A 13,779-nucleotide genomic window follows, 5' to 3' on the forward strand; every position below is an offset into this window, starting at 1 on the left:
GGGCGACAGAGTGAGACTCCGTCTCAAAACTAAAAAAAAAAAAAAAATTGTGAGGGATTTCTCTAGTTTCTCTTATATAAGGGCATTAATCTCATTCACAAGGGCTCCACCCTCATGATCTAATCACCCCCGAAAGGCCCTGCCTCCTAATGTCGTCACACTGGGGGTTAGGAATTCAACATTTGAATTTGGGGGACACATAAGGATTCAGTCCATAAGAAACTCAAATAATTCTAAATTTAATCCTGGTCTTCCAGGTCTATATGAAGGTATATTTGTAAGGAAAATATATTTTTAAGATAGAATATCAACATATTTTATTTAATTTTAGCTTGATTGATAATGTTTATGCAAGCATGTGGTATGTAGACTTTATAATATTTCTCTGGGTCTAAAACTATTAGGAGTGGGCCTTATTACTTGGTATATATTTAATCTTTATGAGTAAATAGTAGGTATATATATTTAGGGATTACATAAGGTATTCTGATACAGGCACACAACACATAATAGTCACAGCAGGGTAAATGGGGTATCCATCACCTCATTTATCCTTTATGTTACAAACAATCCAATTAAAATCTTTTATTTTTAAATGCACAATAAATTACTGTTGACTGCAGTCACCCTGTCGTGCTGTCAAATACATCTTATTCATTCTATCTAGCTCTATTTTTTATAACCATTAACCATCCCCACTGCCCTCTCCCCCACCTATCTACCCTCTCCAGCCTCTGGTAACCATTATACTATTCTCTATCTCCGTGAGCTCAATTGTTTTAATTTTTAGTTCCCACAAATAAGTAAAAACATGCAAAGTTTGCATTTCTCTGCCTGGCTTATTTCACTTAATATAATGTCCTCCTCTTTCCATGCATGTTGTTGCAAATGACGAGATCTCACTTTTATGGCTGAATAGTACTCTGTGGTGTATATATAAATTTTTAAATCCATTTGTCTGTTGATGTACAATTAAGTTGCTTCCAAATTTTGGCTATTGTGAATAGTGCTGTCATAAACATGGGAGTGCAGATATCTCTTTGATACACTAATTTCCTTTTTCTGGAGTATATAACTAGCATGGGATTGCTGAATCATATGGTAGTTCTACTTTAAGTTTTTTGAGGAACCTCCAAACTGTTGTTCACAGTGGTTGCACTAATTTAATTCCCATCAAATGTGTACAAGGTTTCCCTTTTCTCCACCTCCTCACCAGCATTTGTTATTGCCTTTTTAATAGAAGTCATTTTAACTGGGGTGGGATGACATTGCCTCATAGTTTTGATTTTTATTTTACTGATGATCAATGATGTTGATTGAACAACTTTTCATACACCTGTCTGCCATTTGTACATCTTCTTTTGAGAAATGTCTATTAAGTTTTTTGCCCATTTTAAAATCAAATTTTTCACCTATTGTTTAAGTTCCTTATACATTCCGGTTATTAACCCCTTGTCAGATGGCTGAGTTGCTCTAACTAGGACTTACAGTACTATGCTGAATAACAGCAGTGAGAGAGGGCATCTTTGTCACGTTCCGGATCTTAGAGCAGCCTTTCAGTTTTTCCCTATTCAATATAACACTAGCTGTGGGTTTGTCCTATATGGTGTTTATGATATTCAGGTATGTTCCTTCTATAACCAGTTTCTCAAGGGTTTTTACATTGATGTGATGTTGAATTTTATCAAATGCTTTTTCAGTATCAATTGAAATGATTATGTGGTTTTTATCCTTCATTCTGTTGATAAGATGGATCACATTGATTGCTCTGCGTATGCTGAACCATCCTTGCATCTGAGGGATAAATCCCACTTGGTCACAAAGAATGATCTTTTTAACATATTGTTGAATTTGGTTTGCTAGTATTTTGTTGAGGATTTTTACACAAATAGTCATCAGAAATATTGGCCTACAGTTTTCTTTTTTTGATGTGTCTTTGTCTGGTTTTGGTATCAGGGTAATACTGGCCTTGTAGAGTGAATTTTGAAGTATTTTCTCCTCCTGTATTTTTCAGAATAGTGTAGTAGGATTGGTATTAGTTCTTTAAATGTTTGGTAGAATTCAGCAGTGAATCCATTGAGTCCTGGGTTTTTCTTTACTGGGAGATTTTATTATTTTTTTTTTTTCAGAGTCTCTGAAACACTATAATTCTTTTAAGCTAGACTACATGATAAATATAATAATGCCCTAAATCATCCTTCATATATTTCCTATCAGCTAGGTAAATCAGAAGATAATTAGAAAGTTATTTTAAGATTTCTTTCAGCCTGGCACAGTGGCTCATGCCTGTAATCCCAGCACTTTGGGAGGCTGAGGCGGGTGGATCACCTGAGGTCAGGAGTTCAAGACCAGCCCGGCTAACACGGTGAAACCCCATCTCTACTAAAAATACAAAAAAAGAAAAAAAAAATTAGCTGGGTGTGGTAGCGGCGCCTGTAATCCCAACTACTTGAGAGGCTGAGGCAGGAGAATCTCTTGAACCGGGGAGGCGGAGGTTGCAGTGAGACTAGATCGTACCACTGCACTCCAGCCTGGACGACAGGGTAAGACTGTCAAAGAAAAACAAAAGTTTCTTTCTTTCACTGTCTGTAAAAGGAAACTGTGGAGCATTTATACTCAGATTTTCCAACTTAAAAGCATTATCAATGATGACATTTTAAACAAGCCGTAAAGGGGATATTTTTCATCTTAAAAACATGGCAAATGAGAGACACATTACCACTGCAGTCTCAATTAATTGTTCCGTTTAAATTGCAAGCATTATGAGTCAACAAATCAATCTTGGATTGCCAAAAGTTACTTACAGTATGTTAAATTAAGAAAAAAATTCTCAGACTTGGTGGGTCAGCGAGAGCAGTGGTCCTCAACCTTTTTGGCACCAGGGACCAATTTTGTGGAAAACAATTTTTCCATGGATGGGGGTGTAGGGAGTACGGTTTCAGAATGAAACTGTTCCAACTCAGATCATCAGGCATTAATTAGATTCTCACAAGGAGTGTGCAGCCTACATTCCTTACATGCACAGTTCACAATAGGGTTTGTGCTCCTATGAGAACCTAATGCCTCAGCAGATCTGACAGGACGCAGAGCTCAGGTGGTAACACTCGCACACTGGCTCCTCACCACCTGCTGCATGGCCTGGTTCCTAACTGGCCACGGACCAGTACTGGTTCGCAGTCTGGGGGTTGGGGATCCCTGAGCTAGAAGACAATTGAAAATATAATAAGAGAAAGAAAAAAATGAACAAATACCAGAGCTGGCTTTAGAGAGTAATGTAGTATAAGCATCTCATTTTTACAGATGAAGAAACTCAGGTCCATGGAGTTTATGTATGTTAAGACACACCTTAGTTGTCCTAGCACAATTGTAGTGGAAATGGGTAAGATAAAAGAAAATGAACTTCTTAACATATTTTTACATTCCTCAGGAATTGGGGAAGTAAATGTCATTAACTAATAATCAGGCATGGTAAGAACTCAGGTTTCCACAACACCACACTGCCACCTTTCAAACTTTTCACCAAGTTTCTAGTGTAATTTCCTTCCCTCCCTCTAGAGTTCATACTTAACTTTTCACTAGTCTGTATCTTTAACATAAATACTACCTTTTCTCTAAAGATATAATCTATTATTGCTGCATTTATGCGGTAGAAATATTTAAAAAAAAACACTGGAAAGGTAACTGACTGCCTGCTTTTTTTAATGCAGTTTTCAAAGTATATGTAAAGTCATAATTTCTTGCTACTTGTCAGTATGTTACTTAATCCTTGCTACTTGTCAGTATGTTACTTAATCTCTGAGCCTTGGTTTACCCATCTATATATTAGGAATAATAATGATATTGCACTTTGCAGAGTTAAATGAGTTAATTCACACGAAGTGATTACAAGAGTATCTGAAACTCAGTGCCACGTTAGCTAAAGTTATTATTCATTTAAAATGCTATTCCTACCACTTTTATCATCAAAAAGAATTGTTTATAATAGAGTCTCTCTATGACATAACTATTTATTGTTACATATCGTGCATTCTATATGTTAATAATACCTAGATGACAGCTAAACAGTTAACTATGGTAACAGAAATTATAATGTGGACTACAAGACAAGTTATATCTTCCTGATTTTTACTTAGCACGCTCCTAGATGTTTTTCACAAAATTTCTCTTAATGCCTAAGTACCTTTCCTGTAATCAAGATCACTTTTGCTTTGTAATGTAGTCAAAAGACCTATTTAAAGAATTGTTCTTAACTCCCTTCTTTTCCAATGTGATAATTTTCTTCTGACTATAGTACAGGAACCCTTTCTACTTTCTTTTTCAAGACATTAAAGTGGATTACATAACTAGCTTAAAGCTAATCTATATATAACCATTTCTAATCAAATGAGACCCTCTGAATGCCCACTTAAGTATTAAGTGGTATTTTACACCCTTCCAACATTAAGAACAAGACCATCCTGCACACTCCTGACTCAAATTACATGGATTTTCTTTAAGATTATAGAACATATAACAGGAGCATATAATTTTCCAACACAGTAACTCTTTTCCAATTGAAAAGTATCCTGTAATATTATCAGCATCAATGGGAAAAGACCCCCAGTTCTCAATTTGACAAAGCTTTTGAGATGAAGTTTTCTCCTAAGTAAATAGCAATTTTCACATGCATAACTGCAAAAAATATGGGAATAACATTACTAATTATTCTGGACCCTAGATCATTTCAAAGCAGTGGAGTACTATTCAAATTGTTTTTAATAGAAAACTAGAAAAAAAATTTAAAAATCAATTCACAATTGATTTACTAATAAGTAAAGTCCCTATTAATAAAACAATGTTGAAAAATGTTGGTTCAATTACTTTTTTGATATATTGTAAATTATTACACAGCAGGCCAATATGTATGTCTATAATATGTAATATGTATGGTATGTGAATAATGTCTTTAAAGTTAATTCTGCACTTTACGTGTGTGTATCTCTCTCTCTCTCTCTTTAAAGTATTCTAAAATATCTCAATTAGTAAGAATTTTTTCAGAATCAGGACCCTGAGTAAGCATTACATTGACAAAAAATTGAAATAAGGAAACAGTATTTACTAAATCAACATGTATTGTAAACTTAGTAGCCTACGATTTAGCAATATTTTATCCAAACAACTAATTGTGTAGGAGGTGCTAAATTCAGTCTTCTGAACTTAGAAAAGTACATGTAGTACATTTGCCTTTTTAAAAAATTAGATACAAAATGCTGTTAGTCTAATGTAATTTTATTCTCCAACTGTTTTGTGACACTGTTGAAAAACACAGACTAACAAAATGTGATCATTCTAACTGGGAAACAAGAAAATGAATTTTAAAAGCCTGTTTTTGTTTTTAAAAATCTGATAAACATTATAAATAATATGATTTTCCCTTATAATTTTCTCCTTAAATCTATTAGAAAGTCTAAACTTATGCAAAAAGAGTAAGAAAAATAAATTTCACTTCATAAGCCATAAAAAACTAGAGCCTTTCAAAATTATAAGAAAGTAGTAATTATGTCTGACCTTCCATAATACTTAATTAACTGTGCATAAATGAGGTCCGTGGAAATCCAGAAAAAATAAAAATTATGCCTTTAAACAGCAGAAAACCCTTTTAGATGGCAATTATGAGAAGTGTGATATAATGGGAAAGAATTTAGAGTCAGAGGATACATGATCAAGCCTAGATCATAACCTTTACTAATTCTGTTTCTGACAAACCACTTAACTGTAACTAAGCCTTCATGTTCTCAAGTACAAATATAGGGGTAACAAAGCCTACCTTACAGAAGATAAAACCAGATGTGAAAGCATTTGTAAACTGCTAAGTACAATACACATGCTACTAATTATACACTTACTACTCTATACTTCCTTGCCTTCTTAAACAGAATTAAACAAATATAACTCATGGCCATAATTATGATTATAAATTATTGTGCTAAACTGTAATATGAGGACCACTGATATATCAACCTAGGCAAAAGAAGGGCAAAATGCTATGAGATGGTGTATTAATCCATTTTCACACTGCAGATAAAGATATACCCGGGACAGAGTAATTTATAAAGAAAAAGAAGTTTAATGGGTTCACAGTTCCCACATGGCTGGGGAGGCCTCACAATAATGGCAGAAGGCGAAAAGCATATCTTACATGGCGGCAGGCAAGAGAGAATGAGAGCCAAGTGAAAGGGGAAACCCCTTATAAAACCGTCAGATTTTGAGAGACTTACTCACTACCATGAGGAGAACAATATGGGGGAACCCCTCCACCCCATGATTCAATTATCTCCCACTGGGTCCCTCCCACAACACATGGGAACTATGGGAGCTACAATTCAAGATGAGATTTGGGTGGGGACACAGCCAAATCATATCAGATGTATTGTCTCTTGTTGCCTGCTGCCAGGTTGTTAGCTGAGACTTCTTGCTCCCCTAGTATACATAGCTATCAACAAGAAGTCTTCCCCGAATAATGCTAGTTGAAATTCTCTCTCTTGTAATTTGCTGCTTCACTTCATCTCTCGCCCTTCTCAACAGACAACTTTGTCTTCTACTTCACAGAGAATAAAAAGAAGGTACCAAATGAGAGCTCAACTTTCTGCTACCAAACCTACAAACAAACTGCCTATTGCAACCATTCCTTCCTTCCCTCCTGTAACCGCCTATTCCTTCCTTCCTTCCTGTAACAATGAAGACAGGTCTGTCCTGTCTCTTACCTAAAGCTAATCCTTCTACCTATGATTGAGATGCCATCCCTTTCTGCTTTTGTTAATTATTCAAACTCTCCTGTAACTTCAATCCCAAGCTTTTCCGTGGCTAGTTCCCATACAGTGTAAACATGTTCAAGTCTTTCTCATCTTCTAAAAGAAAAGCAGTGGAAAAAATTTCAGCCTTTTATTACAGTCCACCTACCCTCATTCTCCTTATCTAAGAGCTACACCTCCCCTGTCCTAGAGAAATACCATGAAATGTACTACGGACATGGTAGACAGCTGTGGAGGCACAATTACAACTAAGATCATTTTGAAACAATGAGTGAGAATCAGGTGAGGCAGTGAATGGGCAGAGTGCAAATGCAAAGGCGTATTGCCACAGACGGGTATCTGGCCTCTAAAGGGAAAAGAAAATGGTTCAGAGCTTCCACTAAATGGCAAATTAATAGGACATAGGGTCTTGCTCTGTCGCCCAGGCTGGAGTGCAGTGACACAATCATATCTCACTGCAGCCTTGAACTCCTGGGCTCAAGCAGTCCTCCTGCTTCAGCCCCACGAGTAGCTAGCATTACAAGTGTGAGCCACAGCAACTGGCTCACACTTTCCTCCCACTGAAAATTCCTTGATAGTAACAGCAAAGGAATAATTTTTTTTTTAAAAAAAGGCATAAATGTGTATGAACAAAAAGGAGAGAAGAGAAAAAACAGGTGAAAGAACAGGAGAGAAGAGAAAAAAACAGGCGAAAGATACCAAAATTTGGAGAGATGTAAAATTAATCAATAAATAACAAATTCAGTGTACCTGCAAAAACTGAAACCTAAGTCTAAAGTGAAAGAGAAAAAGAAGTGAGTTCATTCACACAGAGGCAGGAGAAATTGAGGAATGGAAGGCATCAAGTACCTTTGAGAGTGGAGTTGAGGGGCAAAATTAAACAAGAGAAAGACTGGTTAAGACTAAAAAACTGGTTAGACCTCCACCTCTCTTCCTCACTATAAAGCCAGAAATCACAATTCATTTTATGAGGCTAGCATAACCATGATAATAAATTTAGACATAAACATTATGAGAAAAGAAAATTACAGACAAATATATAGCATGAAATTAAACATAAAAATTCATGACAAAATAATAGCAACTAGAATCCCTCCATGTATAAATATAATAATGCTTCATGATAAGTGAAGTTTGTTCATCCTAGGAATGAGAAGTGGGCTGAAGAAAAATCTACGTGATTCACCACATTAACAAACTAAATGAGAAAAATCAATAAATGATCAATAAATGCAAAATTCAATAAATGCAAAAAAAAAAAGATCTAACAAATTTAAATACCTACTTATCATAAAAACTCTTAGCAAAGTATTAATTGGAAGAATTTCCCCAAGCTGATAAAGGGCATTTTTAAAAACAGACAGTTAACAGTATACTTACTGGTAAAATATTGAAGGTTTTCCTCCTAAAATCAGGAACAAGGCAAGGATATCTGCTCTTAACACTTCAATAGAAGCATTTTAATAGAAGCAACATTTTAATAGAAGCAACATTTAATAGAAGCAACCAGCTAGTGCATTAAGGGAAGAAAGGGAAACAAAAGACATACAGATTGTTAAGATGGAATTAAAACTCTCATTATTTGCAAATGACATAATTATGTTGGCAGAAAATTCTAAGAAATTGACAAAAATAGCTATTAAAATTAAAAAGCAAATTTACTTAGATTGTCAGATAAAAGACCAGTATATAAAAATAAGCTATAATTTTATATACTATCAATCGACAACTGAAAAATGAAATATTTTTTAAAATACCATTTACAATGGAACCAAAAACAAAAAACTAGAAAGAAATTCAAAAAAAGATATGTAAGACCTCTACACTGAAAATTATAAAATACTGATGAGAGAAATGAAAGATAGCTTAAGTATGGATTCAAAGACTCAATATTATTAAGATGCCCATTCTACCAAAGTGGATATATATTATTGCAATCCCAGTTTAAAACTCAAGCAAGATTTTTTTGGAAGACACTTACAAGCTGATTCTAAAATTTCTGTGGAAATATAAGCAAACTAGAATAACCAAAATAAACTTGAAAAGGAGAGTATTAGAGAACTAATTTTACAATGACTTTGAGACTGACTATAAATCTACAGTAATCAAGATGGAGGTATTAGTAAATGGATAAACATATAAAACAGAATAGAGTCCAGTAATAGACTCATACTGCCAAGATAGTCCTATGGAGAAAAAAGTTTTCAACAAATGATGCTGGAACAACTGAATATCTATACTGAGGAAAAATAAAAGCATGACCTCACATCTTACGCCATACACAGAAATAAGTCTAAAGGTAAAAGCAAATGACCACTTCTAGAAGAAAACATCGAAGAATATTCTCATAACCTTAGAGAAGATGGGAAGTATTAACTATAAAAACACACATTTGATAAATTATATTTTGTCAAAACAAAAAACTCTGCATCAAAAAGATGCCATGAAGAAAATGACCTGGTAAATCACAGACTAGGAGAAAATATATACCACATATATACAGAATCAAGAATATATTTAATTAAAAAAAAAAACACTTCATAAAAGAAAATTATACAAATGGCCAATTATCACATTAAAAAGGGCTCAACATCATTAGTCATCAGAGAAATTTTTAAAAGGCAACAACCCCACAATGGGGTATGACTATAGACACCGTAGAGTAGTCCAGTGATTCTCATGGGATGTGGCAATTTTGATAGGCAGGCAGCATTTTTAGTTGTTACTGACATCTAGGATCCTGCCACACATCGTACAAAGCACAGAACAGCCGAATAACAAAGAATTATCCTGCCCAAATGTCAATGGTGGCAAAATTGCGAAAACTCCAACAGCCAAAATGAAAGAGACCAATAACATCAAATATTGGCAAAGATGAAGAGCAACCAGAACTCTCTGACACATTGTCGGCGCATACGTAAAATGGTTTATCCACTTTGCTGTTTGACAGATACTACATTATTATGTGCAGACTGCTTCTCATTGGCCAATTAAAGGCCAATATGGCCTACAAGAACCAGCATGATCCAGTCTACTTTTCCAGCCTCATCTCCCAATTAACTGAGTGAGGCACAAGGATGGTTTAATATTAGGATATTTTTCAATAAAGTCTACTTGATTCTGCTGACAGAAATTTTAAAAATTCTGAGGCAAAAGGTACCTTAAGGTCATTTAGTCCGACATACTTCCTAAAGTAAGAATATTAGTACAATCCTAATGATGAAAAACAGCTACTGTCTCTTACAATGAACATTAACAGTTTTGGCAAAACAACATTGATGTAACTGGTCTAAACTGAAGAGACAACAAATTCTATATAAATAATGGTTCTTTACTCTTTATAAACTGAGTTAACTGGACTTCAGTATAGAATTACAGACACTGCCTTAAGAAGCATCACAATACAGACTGAAAAAATGAATATAAAAGTTCAGAAAAACATATTTACAAACACTACAATTCATTTTAAAAAAAAAAGAGTTAGCCGGGCGTGGTGGCTCATGCCTTTAATCCCACGACTTTGGGAGGCCGAGGCAGGAGGATCACTCGAGGTCAGGTGTTTGAGACCAGCCTGACCAATATGATGAAACCCTGCCTCTACTAAAAATACAAAAATTAGCCAGGTGTGGTGGCATGCACCTTAATCCCAGCTACTTGGGAGGCTGAGACAGGAGAATCGTTTGAACCTGGGAGGCGGAGGTTACAGTGAGCTGAGATCGTGCCATTGCACCCCAGCCTGGGCAACAACAACAACAACGAAAAGTCAACTGATAATTAGTGTATAAATGGTCTAAATCAGCATTACCCAATAGAAATATAATGTAAGTATAAATGCAGGCTACATATGTAATGTTAAAAAAGTAAAATGCAAGAGAAACAAACTTGGATATGTGCAAATACATGCATGCATATTATGCATATAAAACACAAAATAGCCAGTAATCCAAAATATTATCATTTCAACATATAATCCACATAAAAACTGTTCGATTAACTACAAAGAATTATCAGACAGGGACTTTAACTGTGTTAAGTTTATTAAAGGATATAGTAGAAACAGTGGACAACATGTATAAAAAGATGAGAAAGAGATGGAAACTTTAAAAAAAGAGCCAGTAGAAATGCTAGATATGAAAACTAGATAAGAGATCAAGAATTATTTTAAGAAGTTTATCAGCAGGTGGACACCGTAGAGGAAAAATAAAACCAGTGAACTTTAATCAACATAATCAACATAAAATTTGTTAAATTATTTTAACTCTTTTAAAATACTGTCTTTAAAATCCAATGTAAATTTTACCCTTACAGTCCATCTCAAGTCAGGCTAGCCACATTTCAAGTGCTCAACAGCCACATGTGGCTAGTGGCTACTTTTGCTTATTACGTACCAACACTTATAAATATTTTACATGGATTATTTCATTTAATCCTCCCTTGGCACATATAAGAAAAAGTAACTTGTCCAAATTCTCAGATAGAGATGGACTCAAGATTCTAACTCAAGCAGCCTGACTCAGATCTCCTGCTCCTAACCAGGCTTTCCCACCTCAAATTAAGTTTTTCTGCAATATTACTGAAACGTTCAATTAAATCAAATTAATGCCTGGATTCCTGCCACTGGTATCCTATTTTTTGGAAACCTAAATTTGTGCTTTCATATAAAAATTAATTTTTTTCCCCTCACGATTTAAAATCTGAAAGAAAGGACTCACCATTAATATGAGTTTTTGATATTTTTCTTTTAGGTCTGACATATTTGCAGATGGGTCTGCCCCTAGGATGCTGTACCAATCCTTTTTGGGCATCTGCTCAGCAGCCATCATCCATGGAACCAGAAGTGGGCCTTCTCAGATTAGCTGAATAGAAATATTAATGACAATTCATTACGGTTTGCCATGTATCTAAGAAAAAAATAGGTACTACTTTTGTAAGTTCTTTAATATTTAGTCGACTAAATCATGATTATAATGCAAACCTGAGAAAGCATATATTTTTATTTAAAATGCCCCAAGAATTCCACGTACAAGTGTACCGACAAGTATGGAAAATGTGTTAGGTGTTTCACGATATATGTTTATACCTTAATTAATAAATATACAACAGCATTAAAAAAAAGAATTTTATAATGAACTGGGTGGTGTATGAACCTTTAAGAAGGTATTTCTGCTAATCTTATGAAAAAACTGGCACACAAGTAAGCACTCACTAAACACGCTGGAGTAGCTTAATGAATATTTACAAAATGAACGAATAAAAAAAAAAGCAAAACAGAACACCAAAGAATTAAAATAAATTTGGGGGCATTCCTTCTGAATGTTTCTCGTTTGCTTTTCCTCCAGATTGCCTAGAGAGCATGATGTGCGAAATAACGTCAGCACCAGCAGGTAGAGAACAAGAGTCCCCTGTTATTGGAGAGGCGCTGAGACCTCGCAAAGACAGAGTGAAACTCTCTACGCGAGGATGCGCCAGTCTTCCACGCTCCAGAAGAGAGACCCTACCAGGAGCCCCAGAAATCAGGCAACCTCTTCCCACAGCTATATGCACTTAACGAAACAGCCGGGGACTCGGGAATCTTCTCCATTCACAGTCGGCTTTACCCACCCAGCTATTGGCGGGCACCCTCTCCGCGCTTTATAGGACATCAGACCTACCTAACTTCACATATGCGCTGCCGCCCACTCCTTGCCTACTGTCGGCCAGAACTTGGGACCGGCTTCTTCTTCCGCCGGAAGTCACTGCGCCGACGTGTCCGGGTTTCTGGTCGAGCAGTTGTGGCGGTGGCACCGCTGAGAAGCGACGCTCCGCCCACCCCGATGCGGTCGCTATGGTAACCAGTCACGGCTTCTATGGACTGGCGTGTGCTACCAGTAAGTTCCCGAACTGTGAAGAAAGGCGCCTTTGGCTTCGTTCTAAGTCTCTCTTGTCCCGGCCCCGCAACTGTAGTTTCTATCCTCCTCCTCAGCGAGCACCCCCTCGCCATCCCAGGCTTTCCCCGCCTTCTTTAAAGCTTCCTTCGTTTACCGTACCCTGAACTACTCTCAATCTTTTCTGTTGGCGCTTGAACTCTGGGGTGAGAGAGGGGTGCGGGGGCAAGGATATGAGAAGGATGGGGAGACCTGATGCTACTCTCGTCCCTACAGTTCCTTTACAATGTTCTCATTCGAAAATTAAAAGAACTAAAACCTATGCCAGGTAGGGCTAGATTTGCGGGGGATGGGGTCGGTTTAATTTTTTTTCTGCAGAAGATATTCAACGTAATTATTAATATTTCTTTTAGACCTTAGCAACCAACTTACAACATGAAAACGTTCCAAAATTCTTTCACATTTGCCAGTTCACTTTGCTTTCATTTCAACCCAGTGAGACAAGTAAGGCAGGTGCTGTTATTCCCACTTTATTGTAGATGAGGAAAGAAATCAAGGATCAAGGCCAAACAGCCAGTTGGGTAGCAGCAGAACAGGGACTCAGCAAGTCTACACATTCCCAGGGCAGCTATGCTCTCTTTCAAGCTTACAGAAAACAGAATGAACTGCTCTTCTTCGAAGCAGTTAGGGGGCATTGCATATGGGCACTGTTGGGGTTTGCTGTTTTGCTGTTGGTGGTGTTGGTGGTGTTTTTCTCTCCTCTCTTTCTTCTCCCTTTCTGATTCCTGTGTTTCCTTTTATTACTTCTTTGTGCTGCTTGCTTTACATTAACACCTCTTCCCAGCATTGTACCTGACGATGAAAACTACATCTTATTTTTGGCCAGCATGACATAAATTTCACTTGGGAGATGTTTAAATGGTTTTGTTGTTACTGTTTAGATTTTGCTTTCCTTCTTTTTTATCCTTCTTCTACCAATCTGAATTTGAGAAGCAGTCAAGATAAACTTAAGCAGAATAAACAAAATAATCTAATATGATCAATTATTTAATAATGTTATGAACTATAAAGAATAACTGAATGAAACAAGCAAGTTTAAAAATCTAAAGATGAAAGTATAGATT

The 13,779-nt window shown here is 36.1% G+C and overlaps 2 protein-coding genes across 2 annotated transcripts in view; one reads left to right on the forward strand and one right to left on the reverse strand.

Moving 5' to 3' along the window:
* The window catches only part of DNAJC24 (DnaJ heat shock protein family (Hsp40) member C24), a 940,502-nt gene that overhangs the window by 47,779 nt on the left and 878,944 nt on the right, over nt 1-13,779 (reverse strand). The window contains exons 2-3 of the mRNA XM_050759073.1: nt 12,443-12,511; nt 11,504-11,647 (exon numbers count right to left, since the gene is read on the reverse strand). Of these exons, the coding sequence (XP_050615030.1) occupies nt 11,504-11,614 (111 nt within the window). The 5' untranslated portion in view covers nt 11,615-11,647; nt 12,443-12,511. The remainder of the gene's footprint in view (nt 1-11,503; nt 11,648-12,442; nt 12,512-13,779) is intronic.
* The window catches only part of LOC126936356 (doublecortin domain-containing protein 1-like), a 56,052-nt gene continuing 54,769 nt past the window's right edge, over nt 12,497-13,779 (forward strand). The window contains exon 1 of the mRNA XM_050759063.1: nt 12,497-12,658. The gene's annotated coding sequence lies outside the window, so the exon portion shown is untranslated. The remainder of the gene's footprint in view (nt 12,659-13,779) is intronic.

The sequence above is a fragment of the Macaca thibetana genome, chromosome 14, assembly GCF_024542745.1.
Source record: "Macaca thibetana thibetana isolate TM-01 chromosome 14, ASM2454274v1, whole genome shotgun sequence".
Lineage (NCBI taxonomy): Eukaryota > Metazoa > Chordata > Mammalia > Primates > Cercopithecidae > Macaca > Macaca thibetana.